Source organism: Molothrus ater, chromosome 14 (genome assembly GCF_012460135.2).
Source record: "Molothrus ater isolate BHLD 08-10-18 breed brown headed cowbird chromosome 14, BPBGC_Mater_1.1, whole genome shotgun sequence".
NCBI classification, from domain to species: Eukaryota; Metazoa; Chordata; class Aves; order Passeriformes; family Icteridae; genus Molothrus; species Molothrus ater.
The window spans coordinates 10,970,250-10,989,015 of record NC_050491.2 but is presented as its reverse complement, the minus strand read 5'-3'; the positions used below and the strand labels follow the sequence as shown (position 1 = coordinate 10,989,015).

The 18,766-nt window shown below is 44.2% G+C and overlaps 1 protein-coding gene across 1 annotated transcript; it reads left to right on the top strand.

Annotated features, from left to right (window-relative positions):
- Positions 1-810: 810 nt before the first annotated feature.
- Positions 811-17,728, top strand: SLC25A43 (solute carrier family 25 member 43). The gene is made up of 5 exons (XM_036402175.2): positions 811-1,110; positions 3,551-3,792; positions 4,765-4,937; positions 14,397-14,531; positions 15,586-17,728. Exons 1-5 carry the CDS (start codon positions 839-841, stop codon positions 15,787-15,789), a joined length of 1,026 nt encoding a protein of 341 aa, XP_036258068.1. The 5' UTR covers positions 811-838; the 3' UTR covers positions 15,790-17,728.
- Positions 17,729-18,766: the final 1,038 nt, after the last annotated feature.

Genomic DNA, 18,766 nt, shown 5'->3' with positions numbered 1-18,766 from the left:
TCTGTTGGCTGCACTGTAAGAAGATACTGAACATAGCTTTCAGTTTGACTGGAATTTTTCGGTTGGTTGTTTTTGTTGGTTTGCGGGGGGGTTTTTTTTGGGGGGGAGGATTTTTGGTTTGGTTTGGTTTGTTTGTTTGGGGGTTTTTGTTACAAGAAACAGAACATCCCGTTTCGGAGCAAATCTCTGCTACTACCTCCGTCCTGGCTGTTATCTCCTCCCCCCACAGATTCTGGTCTCAAGTTGTCTCTCCTTTTCACTTTCGTCTCTCCTCTCCCTGTGCCTTTTTTTTTCCTCAGGCAACACGTCAAGAAAACCTGAACTAATTGACCTCGTAAATCTTATTAATGATGATCACTCAGTTACGCAGTTCCAGCACCAACACAGAGTGCTTCAGGAGCTCAACTCGATGTTTTTGTGTAGTCGTGCCATTGCCTCATTCGCTCCTGCAGAAATACATTTAATTGTAAGGAGAAAGGGGCGTCTCCTGAGTGCAGCTGGGTCACTGTTGCGAGGGCATTTTTTTCCAGTCCCCCCAATTTCCATAAGTGTCAATAATGTAAAAATCCATGAATTCGGGTGCGAACAGGGCCAGGGGCACTGTCCGGGCTCACCCGCGGGCAGCGCCGCTCCGCTCCGGCCGTTCCGCTCGGGCTCCGCTCCGGGTTTTCCCTCCGCCTCCGCAACGCGCACCCGGGGCGCGCGGAGCCCCGCGCCACAGCGCCCCCCGGCGGCGGAGGCGGGCGGCGCCGCCCCGCTGTGGCTGTGGCCGCTGTGGCCGGGCCGGGCCGGGCCGGGCCGGGCCGCTCCGTGCGCTCCGCTCCGCTCCGGCGGGGCCATGGCCACCCTGCGCCGGGACGGCCGCGTCACCGCCCTGCAGCGCCTGGGCTGCGCCGGGCTGGCGGGCGCGCTCAGCCTCAGCCTGACGGCGCCGCTGGAGCTGCTGACGGTGCTGGCGCAGGTGGGCACCTGGCACTGCCGGCGGGGGCTGCGCGATGCCGGGCGCAGCCTGTGCCGCACCGAGGGCGTACGGGCCCTCTGGAAGGGGAACCTCACGGCCTGCCTGCGCCTCTGCCCCTACAGCGCCCTGCAGCTCGCCGCCTCCCGCCGGTAAGCGAGCGGCCCGCGCGGGGCTTGGGGGCTCCGGGGGCTCCGGGACCTGCGCTCCCCCGCCGGCCTTCGGAACAGCTGGGGAGGGATGGAGAGTGCCGGGTTTAGTCGGATGGCTCTGTCTCTGCCGGGTGTGCAGAGGCCCCTTCTGCCCAAAGATCCGGATCCTCGCTTGTAATTTTATTTGCCTAATTGGTTCAACGCCTAGCGATTGTTAGGGCCTGGTGATATGCCAGCAGCTGCTTCTAAAATCATAGGGATTCTTCACATGAGGAAGGGTTGATGGGCTGTTAAAATTCTTTTGCTCCGGTTCATTTGGAAATGAAATTACAGTGCAACCTGCAGGTGTGGCTGTCACATCTGTTCTTTGCAACCAATTTTGTTTAATTAATTTTTACACTCTCAAGTATTTATGTTGTCCGTATCAAAGAAAATTAACAAAATTACAAGTCAGATATTTTTACCCTATCATGCAGGAGTTGTTAAGCAAATTTGATTGGTCTTGACGTTGACATGTGACGTTGTTTGTTTTAAGACCTTGTTTTTGATAATACACAGATATTAAACTAAGGTGAGTGCTGATAGGACTGCAGCAGGATGAACATGGAGCAGTGCTGGTGGAGCTCTGCCAGCCGTGCTGTTTCCTAGGATTCCCTTCTGCTGCCAGTATCTCTCAGCCTTTGCAGGGAGTGCCTGACTGTTTGCACACACCAGAATGTTTTGCCACTCTGGGGGCTGGGCTTGATTTTTTTTAATTTTTTTTTTTAATTGCAGTCAGCTGTTCATGGTAGCACATGACATTTGCACCCAGCTGGGTGCTCAGTTATTCTGTTCTGGGCAGCAGCACAGCCCTGCTGGTGCTGCCAACCTGCTGGGTTTGTCACTCATCTGTCCCAGCAAGTCATCTGCCCATGACTGCCTAAGCCCTTCAGGAGACCACAAATGAAGTGACCCTAAAACTGGGCAGCTTTTTTGTGCCATAATAGATGGTCAAACAAAGAGCAAGATAATGTGAGTGAGAAGGTACAAAGAGTAATTTAAATATAATTTAAAGGTCACAGAAAAGGCAGTATTTTGCACCAACATACAGCAGTTGATTTTGAGCAAAATAACTTTATTGTTTGTTCAGCTTGAAACAGTGTATTCCTTTTGCAAGGCTAAAGTTTGTGTCTAGTTTGTACAGGGTGTTCTGAATTAGGGGTGGAAGTAGGCTACCAGGAAATTAAATACAAGGTGCCTATGCTTAGTACTTGATATGCTATTTGGAGGTTCTGGAAAGTGTTTTCTACTGGGAGAATGGTGTACATAAAGGCAAGAAACACAAAAAGAGAAGTGTTACAGGGCAGCTTAGGTAAACAGTCCCACGAGGAGCAGGACTGAGCACAATCAGCTCCCTCAGCAATTACTCTGCACAGACTCTTGTCTTTCCATGGCAGTTTTAAATGTTATCAGGTAGTGCCTGGAGACACCCCACCACCTTCTCCAAGCATTTGTCCACACGCAGGAAAATTAGGCTGTGTGGGTTTAGGAATGGCATAAGACACACAGGAAGAAAGGTTGATGCCCTTTGGCTTCTGCTTGGCTGGGCTTTCTGCCCTGGGCACTCCCAGGGCTCAAGGCAAGTAGATGCAGGGATTTGTCATGCAGTAGAAAATGCACATTCAAATGAAAAAATATTGACTGAGCGAGCAGTGACTTGTAAATATTTGCACTTTATTTCATTCTACACCATGCAGGTTAAATGTAGATGTGCTGTTTAGATGTTTCAGTTAATGCTACCAAAATATACTAATACATTTCTTCACCTCCAGATAAAACTCTGAAGTGTTTTTACTTGCTTCTTGCTGCCTCCAGGATATTAGTCCCTGATGTAGGAGTTTGCTGTCATAGAAAAGTCCTTCAATGCACCACAAATGTATGACTTGTGTGTAGCTTTTAAAACTGTGCTTCAATTTCAAATTTTCAAATTAAGACTTAAACTTATAAGCATAATAGTGCCTGGACAAAAGTCTTCTCTAGAGGCGTGTCCCTGGGAACCTTCCTGTCCCAAGATAAGTAGCAGAAGAAGGTTCAGTTGCTCTCAGAAGGCCTGTGATGTCATTATCTACATATTTCCTCTTACATGATAACCTTAACTGACAGGTTGGACCAATGTCTTTAACTGATGATCAGATAATTTCTTGCAGATGTGTTTTGAATCATGACAATTTTCATCCTGTATGTGGAAATACGAAAGAAAGATTTTCATCCTGTAGGCAGATGCTTGTGTGGTGTTACGTGTAATAAGATCTTGGATGAATCACATGCTAAAATTTCAATTCCTGCTGCTGAAGTGGCTTGTGGACAGAAGAACATTTGCATCAAGAATCACCTGCCTTAATTTTTCATGTGTTTTCTTCATAGTATCATTAACAGTACTTCCTTTATGTGTTTGCTTTAGACTCGTTACCCTTTTCATGGATGAGCTGGGCCATATTTCCCACTGGAGAGCCATCATGGCAGGCAGCCTGGCTGGCATGGTGGCCACCACCGTGACGTACCCCAGCGACGTGGTTAAAACCCGGCTCATCGTGCAGAACCGGCTGGAGCCGTCCTACCAAGGCATTCTCCACGCCTTTTACAAGATCTATCACCAGGAGGGGCTCCGTGCACTCTACCGGGGTGTTTCACCAGCTCTATTAGGTAAAACAACACCGGGCTGAAATACCTCACTGCAGCTCTGGAGTGTCTTCACTTGCTCACTGGATTTCAAGAGCAAATTGGAGTGTTTTCTTGTAGAAGATGTGGAGATTTGTAAGGCACTGCAACACTGATAACCTTTGCTGCAGCTTTATTACTTCAAATTAGTGTGTAGCATTTTATATATGGTTAAGTGTTCAGAAAGTACTCTTTTCCTTCTTTTATAGATTATCTCATTGTGTTTGGATGCACAATTTTCACCATTAAACTCTTAAAACACATTTATACACACACAGAGTGCTTGTAATTCCTGTCGAGTGTGAGAGTGTCTCCTGAGCTGTTCAGTGAAACCAGTGTGAGCTGTAGTGTATAATAGGTGTGAAAAATGAAGATTAATTATATTCTCTCTTTACTTGAAATTAATTTTTAATTATCTGTTTACTCTGCATAGCCTTTAAAAATGCCATTTAACTGAGTCCATGTTTTCGCAATATGACATTATGTAAAATGTGTAATAACAATAATAATAAATGTATAATCCCACTATAAAACTAATGAGAGCATGAAACAAGCAAAAGAGGCCAGAAGTATCCCTCATCAGCCTGACTGAAGACATAGCTCTGTTTACCTGTGCCACTGCTAGGGTTGGGTTGGACTGGGAAAGAGCTTGTCCCAGGAGAGAACCTGGAGAAACACCTGACCTGTCATGAGACTATAACAGTCAATAATTCTGACAACATGCACATTTTAATAGGTAAATGTATGCCCCTGACAGCATATCTAGTTGGTACAATATGGTTGTTTGGTGGTAAACCAGGAACTAAAGAGTAAAGTTCTTCAAAATCTGGATTGGGTTTGTGGAATGTGAGGTGGAAGTTGGCAGCAGCTCCTCCCATCTTTCTAGTCATGTGATGGGCAGCTCTCCTCTCCTTGTGTGCAGTGTGTTGATATAATCCTGTCTGGTTTGCTTTCCAGGTGCTGTTCCATTTTCTGCAGGCTCATTCTTTGTTTACATCAGTCTGGACACAATCTGGCAAGAACCCATAGTTCGTTTCACTCCTCTTCAGAACTTTGTAAATGGCTGTGTAGCAGCTGCTGTGGCACAGACACTTTCTTTCCCCTTTGAGACTGTCAAGAGGAAGATGCAGGTACAGAACATTCATGTTACCAGTTCTTTGTCGTAGGTGCTTGGTGCAAGAGCTTGGGACAAGACGGCCAGGTGATCATGGGTGTCACTTTATTTCCCTTACCAGTAGGCTACAGAGACTTTGGGGTTTGTTTTGTTGGGTTTTTTGCTCATTAGTGGGTTTTTGTTTGTTTGTTGTTTTGTTTTTAAACTCTGGAAATCATTGCTACAAATGGGCTGTTACACCTTTAATGTCAGCTCAAGTACTATCATGGGATATGTGTATGCTCTCAGACTCCATCTCTGTATCTTTATTTCTTTCCTTTTCCATAGCAGTTCTATCAAATTCTCAAAATTCAGAATTGGCAAATCTTCAGTGAAATACAGGCTGAAAGTTTGCCAGCTGAAGAAATTCAGTCCCCTTGGTGGTAGGCAGGATGAATGAGGTCCATGTGATTTTCAGAGCCTCTGTGTCTGCCATTTATGCCTCACCACAAAACAAACTTGCTCAGTATTAAGTCTGAAGGATCATTATCCTTGTTCTTATTTCTGACTCCTCTGGTTAACAAGTGACTTACCAGCTGCAGGTGCTGCTGTTTTCCTGGAGCATCAGCAAAATGAGAGTTACTATATCTTCCTGATCTTTTCTCCAGAACTTAAACAATAGTGATCTAAAAAAGACCCAAACCCCACAAAACAACCATTATCCCACAGCTTCCATCTCACTGATATAATTCACTTGCTGATGTTGACTTTTCTTTAGAACTTGATCAGTAGAGAGCCAGTGAATAGCTTTCATCTTATGGTCATTCTCTGGCAGGGGCATACGAGTTTGGGTTTTCAGCCCAATTCCTGGGAATGCAGATTTATGGGAAGCTTTTGTGATCTTATTAAAAAAACAGTCACTAATTGTGGCAGCCTTATATAGGTCCTTGCCCCCTTCATCATGTGGTTGCCTGGTTGGCAAGTCACAAGGTAGCAAAAGGTCAGTGAAACTCTGCACTTCCCTCTCCTGCTGCCTGAGTTCCCCTTTACAGGGCACAGATGCTGTCAGAGAAGCCTTCACTGCCCTCTCTCCATCTTGTAGCAGAGAACCTCAGCAGGAGGAGTAAGGGGCTTTTATCAGACCAGCTCATGTAGCTGGTGTGTCCAGAAGTCAAGGGTTAAACTGAGCACTTCATCAGGTATCTTATAAAATAGTTCAGACAAGAAAGATTCTGAGCACAAAAACTTGATCATTTTATCCAGCTATACCAGTGGATCTAAGAAAAGCAAATACTCCTTACAAGCCTTCTTTTACTTTTTATCCTTAGGCTCACAGAAATAGTGTTGCCCTGAAGAATAAAAGAAAATAAAGGCTTTTACTGTGCTGTTTCCCTTTTAATATTTTCTGTCGATGAAACAGTTACTTGAGCATTCAGCTTTTGTAATCAGTTCAAAAGTAGGTTTTGGCTGTAACTGGTGCGATGGGGTGTGACAGGCATGTGAAGTGGGACAGGCCCGCGTTTCATTTTCCTGCCACCAGGCCGTGCTCTTCCACCGAGGGGAGCTTAATCATCTGCTCGGCACTTCCAGCAGTACGGGAACTGGATTTATTGCCTAAATACGTAGGACTTGGAGAGGCTAAAAATACTTCGTGTGAAAACAAAACGCTCATCAGCAGAGAGGGTTCTTCCTCATAAGTGCATTACAACACTGAATAGTGATTCTGTGAGCTTAGAGAAACACCTCCTGTTCAGTGATTTATTCTGAAGGCATGGGAGAAGGCAAGATATTTCAAAAGAGCAAGCTCCCTAGGTGTGAAGTCCTGTAATTTGTTGGGTACTGAAAATTACTTAATTCATGTAGAGTTGTCCAGAAAAGAGACCTGTTGTTGGAAATTGCAACCCACGTTGTTACCAAGAGTGCACTGGAACTCCTGCAAGGTTATCCAAGAAGTTTGGGGTTTTCCAATTAGCACCAGGGTATGGCCCAGCTTTGCAGAGAACTGCTCTGCTTTGTGCTTGCTGGTCTGTGCAGTTTGTAGGGTGCTGGTGAGAACAGAGAAATGCCTAGTACAACACCAGGAAAAGTATAATGAGAAAAGAGAAAACAAAGAAAAGGAAAAGAACTTCAAGACATTTCAGAGTTCTGTAGAAAATAGGGGAGCAGATACTTCTGATTAGTTTTTCTCAGACAGCTTATTCTGAGCAGCTTCTATTTGGTGATTCAGCTTTCTGGCTGATGGGAAGAGGGGGCTACCAAAGCCTTCAGCTACCTCTGAGCCTTGTGTGTGCTCTGCAGTGCACATGGAGAAGTGCTGGGCTTTTTTTGAAGCAGTGAATGCTGGGTTTATGGTGTATGAAGAGGAACCCAGCACACTTTGGAGGTCGGTATCAGATTCCTTTCCCCTCCCTTTTGTTCCACCATTCTGATAAATGGAGGGAGTATGTTGCTAAAGAAGGTTTTTCCAGTGAAGCTGCTGGTGATGGGGAGCCAGGGAGTTGTAAGACAATCTCAGGAGCTTCAAAAACTGAGAAACTAGGACAGAAGGTTGTCTCCATTGATTCTGGGGCAAGAGTACAAGCAGGAGACCAGGACATCCCGTTCAGATCTTTACCTGATGTGCTAGGCAGTCTTAGAAGAGTTAGCTCCATTCATCTCCTCTGGACAGTGCTTGAATTGTTCACATAGACTAGGAAACGAATTCTGCTGTGGGAGAATTCATAAGGATAAGGTGCTATTTTTGATCTCCATTGTAATAATTTTGCTTCCTCCTTTCTTACCTTACATATCTGAATCCTGAATTCTACACTTCTGACGTTGGCTGCTTCTGTCACTGGCAGCTGTGGGAGTAGGAGCTGACTGTCAGCTCCTGCTTCCTCAGCTCTTCTGAGGAAGAATTGTGTTTTGGTGATGCTTTATGATGTCAGATTTGTTCTGTAACCATGGCTTCTTCCACCTTTGCTGTTAGAATTAGCCTTATCAAGTTTATTCTTTAAAAAAAGATGCTGTGTTTGCTATATATACTTGAATGTTTTTCTTAAAATAAATGTTAACTAATATGAGTGAGTCTTACTGAATATTTGAGTCCTCTATATTGTGCTTATCCTAATTTTATTCCTTTGTCTTCCCTTTTTCACTTTGCTCCTGATTGGCATGTTAGAGAATTCAGAGGTACTGTATGCATGTTTCAGCATGGAAATATGGCTTTTGTTGTGCATCTGTAGGAGGGGATTAATGAAAGAGAGGGTTATGTCTATAGTAAGTGTTTTGCTGACTTACTTTTATGATGTTTCAATTTCTGAACAAAATCTAACTGATCTTTATATCATTCTGACTGTCATATATATTCATATCTATTCTTGGCTTTCCTTCCTTACCTCACAATATAGTAAATCCAGTTTCTAAGTATATTCAAGTACTGCCCTTTTTACCTTGCAGACTTACATACAAGAACACTTTTTTCTTTTTCAGTTTTTGAGGGGTTTTTTTCTGCCTTTAGCAGGGAAATTTTATTTTGAATGAGTCTGGGTCTAAGGAAGCACTGGTAATGTTTCTACAAAATCCCTTCTTTCCTTTTATACTATATCTGAATACTTTGAGCTACCTGCAATTTTTATTGTTTCATTGATGTTGTTACAAAGATATTTTATACCAGTTTCTCAAGTTGTTGGAGAATGCTGCTCTGCTGCTTAGGGAAGTATTTGGTCTGGCAAATGGTTGAGACAATTCCTGAAAAAAGCTATGGAGCATAATGTAGGCTTTGCCTTCTGTAACAGCCTAGATCAGCTTTTATGAATCTGAACAAATCTCAGAAGCATTTCTCTTAGATCCCCAGACTTCCACAGGAGAAAAGCATGAGGACTGACTGTGACAAGTTGGAACACTGAACAGTGTTAGTAGGAAAACTGGATAAGAGGAAGAAATTGTAGATCAAGAATTGGAAGCAGGACTGGGCTGCTTTAACTGTGAGGTCTGCCTTCACTCTAAACCTTTTCATCCAAAAAGCTGTGGTGTAATAATTATGTAATACCTTGAGGTAAATTAGCTTTGCACTGCAACACAGTGGCCTGCTGAAGAAAAGCAGGAGAACACATTGCAGCTGTTTGAAGTGCAGGAAGTCTGAGGGATGGCAGAATGCAACTCTCTCCAAATTATCTCCCCAGACACTAAAGTGGCCTCCATGCCCCAAACTGAGATTTGGTAGTGCCAGGTGATCATGTCTGCCAGCCCCTTACAGTGCCTCAGCTTTGTCATCAGTGTGGTGTGAGTGAGAGCTCTGTAATCTGCTTGGGACAGATCAGATGGGTTAACTCAGCCCACCTTTTGAAACTCCATAACTCACCCAGCAGACAGGACCTGACACAGGTCACACACAGCTGCTCACACACAGCTATTACAGACATATCTGTAATGCAATAATGTCTCTGGAGGTACAGCTGTTAGGAACAACTGAGGGATCTGGGGTTGTTCAGCCTGGGAAAAAGGAGACTCTGAGATGACCTTATCACTCTCTACAACTGCCTGAAAGTGGCTGTAGTCAGATGGGGGTCAGTCTCTTCTCATAGGCAACAGCTGACAGAACAAGAGGACACAGTCTTAAGACTGAGTTAAACTTTCCCCTCTGCATGGGAAATTTAGGCTAGATGTCAGAAAAAAATTCATCACTGAAAGAATGATTGGGCAATGGAATCATCTGCCCAGGGGCGTGGTGGAGTCACTGTCCCTGGACATGTTTAATAAAAGACTGGACTTGGCACTTTGTGCCATGGGATGATGAGGTGTTAGATCATAGGTTGGACTTCATGATCTCAAAAGGTCTTTTCCAACCTAGTTCATTCTGTGATTCTTTTTTAGGTGATTTATTTTGATTTTGGGTAAATGCTTACCTCATCCACATAAGGTAAGTGAAAGTATGACCTATGAAAAGCCCCAGTCCTGTTAAAAATTTGTTTTCTCCTCAGTTCCTAGATAGGCAGCAGGAGATGCAGGAACTAGATGCCATCCACTGTGTGAAGTGTGGGACCAAGGCAGTCTGCCTAGGGGTTTGCACCATTAAATAAATTAGTGTTAATGTGCATGAAAATGATGCACCCATTTGTAGGGCTTGAGCTGAACCATCATGAGGCATTTGGAAGCCACCCAGAGCTGCCCATGCAAGAGGTTTGCACTGCCTTGAGGAACAAGAATTCTGTATTCTGTATAAAGACTTCTTCACACAGCAGGTGTTAAAGCAGAGGAAGCTTAGGCTCAGCAACAAAGGAGGAATTCTGCAACAAACCGTGGAGCCTCAGGGTATAGCAGGCCTGGTGATATATAGTTAAAGCAAAGAGTCAAGCTTTTGACCAAGCATGAAGCTGTTTTGCTGACTTGGTGCCATTCTTCCCAGAAAGGCATGATTTGTTCCCAGTTCAGGTTACAGAGGAAGGGACAAGGTGTTCCTGGAGTGCAGTACACTAGAGGTCAGCTGTACTGTGCTGCTCTGAACTGATTTCCTGATAGCTTGCCATGGTTTACCTTCCTCTGTGCCTGAATACCTTTGGGTGGACTTTAACCAGGGGTAAGTCAGCATTACTAAACCACTGACAGGGAATGACTGCTGAGTAAGGCTGACCTTGAGGAGCAAGAATTGATTAAGCCCAAGAGGATGCCTTTTTCCCCAAAATATTAACACATATTTACATCTTTTTTTTTTCATTGTAGTGGAATGAAATCCACTACATTTCAAGCATCCAGTCTTCACTTGAGTGAAATTTCTGTGAACTGGAGTGGTATTACCTTGAATCTTTCACCTTCAGTTTCCTTTGAACTACAGCTGCACTTGCCTGTTGCATGTGCCCTTATTAACCCAGACTGCAAAGATTTCTTTTTTTAGCTTCCAGATTAAGAGTGTGGACTCTTGAGCTGTGTGTAAATTGTCTTCCCGTACTTTTTTTTTTAAGCAATCAGAAATGTAGGACACCTGAATCTGCTAAAAATATGTAAATAACAAGCAGTTTTACTCTATCCACCATCAGGGTAGCATACCACTGATGACAGCTATTCCCTGTTAATTATTTTCCATACTCTGTGCCAAGAGTAATGCATACTCAAAAATAAATAGTAAATATATGTAAAGTAAAATATGTAAAGGTATATATATACATATAGTAATATATGTAAAGTAATATATGTAAAGGTAAATATATACCAACAAACTTTATTAACAGGGAAAGGGAGGGAAGTACATGAATTAAATACATGAATTCATAGTCTCTGATACATGTGACTACAAATAATTGCAAACCAAAATGTCCCAAAAAGCAAGTGAAAAGTTTTTATCTGCACAGGAGAGGGGCTGCAGGAGGTCATTGGAAAGGTCTGTGAGATCAGTTCCCAAAATGGGATTATGTTGTTCTGGCAGTCACCTCTTAATGCAGACAATGGGAGAGATGGTGTCTGAAGAGTCTTCAGGTAACAATTACCTCTAACAATTCACCTGCAGCCATGACACTGCACCCTTATTTAAATATTTTGTTTCTTTTAAAAGAATATTGTGTGCAGGTAGTTGGGCATCTTTTTGGTACATGTCTCTCTTGAGTTTAGGGTGTTGCAGTAGAACAGTGCTACCTCTGTGGATGTGTTGCAGTGACAAAATCAACTTGGTGGGCTCTGGATGTAAAAATATTGTGTTTGTGAGAGATCAGGTGAAGGCAATTCTGCATTTGATGTGTTTTAATCATTTTGAGAGCCCACTGTCCATCAGAGGTAAAAAGAGAAGCAACTTAGCCCTGCTACTACTATGAGTAGCACCTTGGCTCCCTGTTAGCAGCACAGGGAGCTGTATCCCAGCCTCCTGCAGTTTGAGACAGCTGCAGCTGGGAGGAAGGAAGTCTTCAAAAGAGAAAGGTTTCCATGCAGCAGCCCATAGTGTGAAGGGGTGTCAAAAGCAAGGAATTCCAGCTGCTTTGAGGTGCATTAAATTCTCTGTCACAAACCTGACCTTTTGGGGATGAGATTAGCTGTTTGATTTGTATGTCATGCTAGGTTTCTGCCAAAGAGGTAGAAAAACCAGTTTGGTCTATTTTGTTCCTTCCATTTTCTAGCTCTGGTGCCATAGGGTGGCTGTGAGGGTTGCAGTGCGGTAGACATGCTTAGATGAAAAGCCACCAAAACCCACAGCTACTTTTTTTCATTAACAATGCCAAGTGAAACACATTTGCAGTATTATTCTGTAATTAATGTGTTTTTACTTCATTTAGCTGTGTTCCAAAATGCTGAAGTTTTAACTACAACACTGATACAGTTTTTAATTTTCCTCTTGCAGTAGGTGATTCTGAAATTCTGTGAACAATTGTTATTTAATTACTAGAAGCTATATTTTATCCTAGAAGCATACAGCTCCTGTAGAGCAGAAATGCTGGCAGCACATGCTTTACTTCACAGACTGAAATCTTAGAAACAGCTCTCTCTATGGGGGATGGTACTATAAATAATTTCAGTAAATCTCTTAAAAGGTCAGTGTCTATGGGCAGATTGGAAATCTAGAGGCTTGACTTACCTGTTCCTTTTAAACTGCTTCTGGAGGTGTTTACTGTGTTACTGAAACCTGCACTGTGCTTGTCACTTCTTTTGGTGCTGCAGGCAGGAGTACTGTAATCAAACCTTTGACCTGTGCCTTTGCATGTGTAGAGTAATGAAGGGGATTAAGTCAAACTCACACAGTTAAATTCTGGCAGGCCATGCCCTGCCTACCACAAAGGGACTGAAAAAGGAAGGGAATCACATGTTAATAGCATTCTTGTGTTCTTGAAACATTTCAGAAACCTGTCTTTCTTTACTGCTTGGCTGCTTATAACTTCATTTACAAAAAAAAAACAAAAAAACAAAACAAACCTTGTGGAACCCGACTGACATTTGAGAAAGCAGAACAGGGTTTTGAGTCCAGTTCTCCTATGACTGCTGTTGCATTTTTAGGGATAGTTTAATCATTTTAGTTTTCTTCTAAGCATTGCTGGTGCTAATGTCACCATTCTTATGAAACCGGTTTCTGAAGTCTCAGTTTGAGCACTCAGCATCTTCTGCAGTACAGATATGAAAATCTTTGTGCACAAGGTTTTTACCTGTTACCTGCCATAAGAGGAATTTCACATGCATTTCAACCAGGCAGAAAAAAAATGAGAAAAAATTATGATCTGTGTTTTTTTTAGACAAAGAACACATGCCCTTAGTGTGGGGGATTGTCAGGGGTTTTTTTTTCAGCCTTTAAACTTTAACAGTAGACTTGCCCATAACTATTTATTTAGCAATTTCTCTTATATACATAGAGTGTGAGTTTTGATCTGTTTGCCTTTCCAGCATCTCAGTTGCCAAGTACTTGAAGTGCTATAGCTAAGGCACCTAGAAAATCTCATCACCACTTGTCAGTTGATGAGGCTTGTCATAGGCTTAGCAGCTCTGAGGAGCTACAGGCTAGTCTAGAGGAGGACTGAAAAATCACTACACTATGTGGTGTTCCAGACCAATGTGGAGATCATGATATCCATATTCATCCATCAACTAACTGTACAAGCCCCATTTTTATCAAACTTCTGCCTTAGGATATTCGGTTTGCAAGGCATCAATCTGTGTCCTGGGGCCCCTGACACTTAAGTGTCACTTGCCATGTGTTTGAGTGAAACCCTGATTTGTCAATGCAAAATAAATCCATGGCTGCATGTGCACAGATGGATGAGGATGGGATTATTCAAGGTCAGGTTATCCTGTCTGTGCTAACGCAGTAGGAGATTAATGAAGAAAGGATTTAGCTGTTAAAAATGACCAACTACACTTCTTCCATGTGAACAGACGCTGTACTGCAGTTGGGAGTTCAGCTGCCAGCCAGCAGGATTCAGCCCAGGTAACTTTAGCTAGTCCTTATCAACTGAGCACATGGATGTGGGAGCATGGGCACCAACTGCTCACCTGCAGCCCTTGGTGGCCCAAACAGCCTGGCTGAAATCTCCATCCTTCCATCTCTGCTGGGCTGCTGCTCCTCAGCCTGTAGTGCAGCTCCTGCTGGTCACAGCAGTGCAGACCCAGCCTCAGCAGCCAGAACAAGTCAGCTGGTTTGATCAGTTACAGGAAGGCAGTGTGGCTCCAACCTTCCCTCTCATAGTGTTCCACTGCCAGGAGTGGGAAATGTCTCTACATGGACCTGAGCAGCTGGCATGGGGCCAATGGGATATGTGGCTCTGGTTCAGATGGTTTGTCCTCAGAAGGGTGGGATTTATTTCTAGTAGTGACATGGTACAAAAGGGAGGCACTGTGTGAAATTACTGTTCACTTTCGTACCTATCAAAGAGTGAGTTCTTTCCCTTTTTAATTTATATTTTAATGCAAATTAGATACTTTTGGGAGGAATCCAGATCTGTCTGTTGAAACCTGCCGTTGACTGTTCCTTATATAGCAGGATGGAGAAAATAATGAATTACTTTGGTTTTCTCTGCTTGTTCTAAACCCTCTGGGTGTCTCTTGACAGGCCCAGAGTCCTTGGCTTCCCCACTATGGAGGAGTTGATGTCCATTTCACTGGCATGGCTGACTGCTTCCGGCAAACTGTGAAGCACAAAGGTGTGCTTGGACTTTGGAGAGGACTCACACCCAGTCTGCTCAAGGTGAGGTTTTGCTTTCATCCAGTCAAATACTATCCTGAAGGAATCAAGACATTTTGGGCAGTTTGGGATAGAAAGCTTATGACATACCTTTGTACTTAGTAGTTTATAGATGACAGATGACAGTGACAAGACAGGTTATAAACCAGCCTTGGAACTTGCTTTGGTTGTATTTCCCCAAATCCAAGCTTGGTTTCTAGATGTCACCACTTGAAAGTTCATTTCAACATCTTTGAAGAAGTGGGTGCTCCTAGCACACAAGGTGTGCAGTGGATGGGGGATTGCAAGCAATCCACTTAGGGCAGCTAAACAAGTTCTGCTTCTGACCTGAGCTTCAGTCATTTGACATGTTGTAGTGAGCTGTAAAAAAAAAGTGTGCTTGTAAAAGCCACTTGGCCAGAAGTCCAAAGCAGTGCTTTGAGCCAGCTCTTTAATGCATGTGTATCAGTTACTGCAGCCTTTGCTGAGTTGAAAGCATGAAATAAGGCATGGTAGCTTAAACAGAAGGTAATTTAATTTACATAAACACGTTTTACAGTGCTGTGATGAGGATTACCTACACAGAGTACTACAGGTCAGCTAATGAGTGCTAATTGAGTGACAGTAGGATTGATTGTGATGGCCTGCCTGTGACTGCCTTACCTTGGCTGATACAAAGCCAGTGGCTCTGGAGCTGCTGGTTCTGCATGGGGCAAAATAAGAAAATTGTGGAGTCACTCCAGTGTATGTAGAATAAATTCCACATTTCCTGCTAGGATTTGCTGAGATGCTTAGGATGTACTTGGGTATTTGACAAGTTCTGGTAATCTGTTGGGTAGCATAGACCTTCTTTCTCCCAGTATTGCTATAATTAGTTATGTAACAACAATAAACTCCTACTTTTAGCACACTGCAGCTGCCAGCATAGCTTGAGATGAGACTGATTTTATATAAACGAGGACAAGGTCTATTATTAGATCAGATCTGAAGTCCTAGAAGTTCCCTTATTTTAAAACATCTAAGCTATGGATGCTGCTAGTGAGTCTAATTTTTTTTTCTTTTATTGCTTTTTTATCAGATTGTGCCATACTTTGGTGTTATGTTTAGCACCTTTGAATTCTGCAAGCGGGTTTGTCTCTACAGAAATGGTTATATTCAATCTCCTTTAAATTACAAGCTAACACCTGGTGTTGACCAGAGCTTACACCCACAAGAACTGAGAGAATTAAAGCTCCTCCGAAGGGAAAATTTTGAGCCAAGGAAATCAGCACTTGAAAACTGACATCAGAGTGTCCACTGCAGATACAGAAATACCTTTGCAAGAAAGACATGCTGAGCTACAGGTACTGACATTTCAGTGGACTTCAGTGAGACACCTGTGACAGGAAAAAATAAATCTGTATTGTATTTGCTGAATGGATTTAAAGAATATGTCTGGCAAGCACATACTGAAGAGGAAAGATGCAACTAGTTTGAAAACTCTGTACTACTGAATTTGAAATGGCATTATTTTAGGTGCTTTTTAAAACTGAATAGCCATTTGAGATTAAACCAGGTGCAGAAAGGCAAGAGAATAGAGATGGGAGTATAAATTGTCTCCAAAAGCATTAAGAAAATGGATTTGCTTAAAGCAATCTGAGATACCAAGTCAGCCAAAAATAATAAAACAGAATAAAACATATGCAACATGCAAGAATTTCTACTGAAATCTCCAGGGTTTTTAGTGATACTGTGTGGACATGGCATTCTACAGAGTCAGAATTAGTCTTAGTTCAGAAACACTCCCAAATCCACTCCTTAGTTTTTGAGATGTACTTGAGAATAATATTTTTATCTGAATCTCCAGCACAAAGATGAATGTATGCTGCTGCAGCTGTGCTTTTGCTAAGACAGAACTGTAATGTGCAAAATGGACTGTAATATACTGGAATGACAATCTTGAAAACTTAAGTGCATACTCAAAAATATTCCTCCCTTTCTCGTGCATTGTTACTGCATGTATGTGAATTACTTCACACTTTGAAAAATAATTTCCTGAAGTCCTCTAACTGAAATATTTCCTGGAAAATGCAGTTCTTAAATGTGTTAGATATTTCAGAGCCACAAACTCTGTCATGTTGTTTAGGTACTTTTAAAGCTCTATTTTTTTATTAAACCACTTTTAGTTCCAGTGCACAGACCTAAGCCTACTATGCTGCCCTGAACTTGCACAGAGAATAGCACCATGCACACTCCCTGTGATTGATCCCTGGAACCCTGGGCTCCAGGGGCTGCACACAGGTCCTGTAGGAAGGAACCTCTGCAAGAGCACCAGGTTACTGCCAGTGCCACTGCCACAGATGGGCCTCTTGGGAGCTTTTGGACAACAAAATATTATCTCATATTATACCTGAGGAGCCATGGTGTTGCTCCAGTTCCTGTGTAGAAGTTCAGCTGTGGAGCAGCCCATCCCAGTGCCTTCTGATAGAAAACCCAAAGCCCATGTCCATGTGGGAAGCTGGCTGTGCCCCTGGCAGCACGGGAGTCACAGCAGCCCGGAAGGTGTGTGCACACTGGCTCCAGCCTGAGCTGCAGCAGCCTGGGCTCAGCACAGCCTTTGCTGCTTTACACAGCTTCTCAGCTGTGTTTTTGCACTGTTTGTAACCCCTGATGGGTGAAAATAAATAAATCTCAGAAAGTGCTCGGTTAGAACATGTTACAGCAGGATGAGGCATTGGCAAATCCATGCAAGAGCAGTCTGTAACTGTGGAGAGAAACTTGCAGAAAGATTTGGGATAACTTAAGGCCTGCCTTGCACCTAGAACTAATTGTTGATGTATCTTACAGCTGAAGTCTTGCAGTGTCTCTCTTAATGGACTTGCTCTGTTCTGCTGCAGTGGTGCTTCATACTGATTTTTTTCTCAGCAAAGAAATGCAGGCATAGAAAGCAAAAAAATTAAGATGGTAGAGAGCAGATCTGGTGGCTCATGCATCACACTGAGGCTGTAAGTGCTTTTGGTTCTAATCAGCCTGCCTAGTGATCATGTTTCTTTCTCTGTGCCTCAGTTTTCCCATGGGCACAGTACAGGTAATAATACTGAGACTTACTGGACATGTATGGATGTGGAGATGTGATTTGTAAGCATGTTGGGGAGGAGAGGATTTCTCGCCTTGTCCAAGCATACCTGTATGTTTTGTACCAACACTGTATTTCTAAATAGATTTTAAATATTGAATGGGTACATATGAATGTCTGATCAACTCTTCAAACCTTGTAAGAGTCAAGTGAGTCAAAAAGTTATCTCTAACTTGTTTCTGATGTGCTACTACCACCTTTGTATCGTAGTGCACTCCTATGACCTATCAGGCACTAACTAGCCTTTTATCAACCAAGCCTGTCCTTTGTAATCACAAATACACGTGATAAATCCCCAAAGGCAGCACTAAAATATTTAAGATGTCACTGAAAGAAAGCCCTTCATCAGTGGATCACTAACATGTGCAATGGTGTATGACCATGAAGAACCAGTCAATAGCAAGGCCAAACTCTCGGACAGGTGAAGCTGTACTCGAGTGAGGTTTGGCTGCCGCTGTGTGATGGGGACGGGTGGTACCAGCTGGGCTGTGCCGAGCGTCTCAGCTGAGCTCAGCGCTGGGGCTGCACAAGGATATAGGCGACCTGGAGCTCGGTCACTGCTGTGCGCGGGGTGACAGCAGCCCGAGGGCTGAGAGCGGGGTCTCGGCTGCGGGGACGGAGATGGGGCCTCAGCGTGTCCGTGAATGAGGCAGCCTCAAGCCCGCCCCGCTCCAGCTGTGCTGAGCCCGGCTGCTGTCGCCATAGCATTGGGATGGCGCAGAGGGCCCGAATGGCCCCGTCACCGCCATGTGCTGTGCCCGGGGCAGGGACAGGGACAGGCGGTGTGACCGGGCCGGGGCCGCGTACGTGTCCTGCCCGCGGTGCTGGTGGGATCCTCCACGCCGTGATGCCGGGTCCCGGTGTGCTTTATCCGGGATCCCCCATTCCGCGGTGTCCCGTCTCGGTGTGCCCCATCCCGGGATGTCCCGTCCCGGTGTGCCGCATCCCGGGATGTCCCTGTCCCGGTGTGCCCCGTGCCGGGATGTCCTGTCCCTGTGTGCTCCATCCCGGGATGTGCCGTCCCGGTGTGCTCCATGCCGGGCTCCCCGTGCGGCGCTCCGCTCCGTCACCGCGGCCATGTGCCCCCCACCAGTTCCAACGGCGGCCCCGTCCCCCTGCGGCGGCCACGCCCCCTGCCGCAGCC

Excerpts from the sequence above, each read along its gene's own strand:
- SLC25A43 (XM_036402175.2), top strand. The coding sequence starts at position 839 with ATGGCCACCCTGCGCCGGGACGGCCGCGTCACCGCCCTGCAGCGCCTG. Across the intron at positions 1,111-3,550 it reads CAGCTCGCCGCCTCCCGCCG|ACTCGTTACCCTTTTCATGG; the intron begins GTAAGCGAGCGG and ends TGTTTGCTTTAG. Across the intron at positions 3,793-4,764 it reads TGTTTCACCAGCTCTATTAG|GTGCTGTTCCATTTTCTGCA; the intron begins GTAAAACAACAC and ends TTTGCTTTCCAG.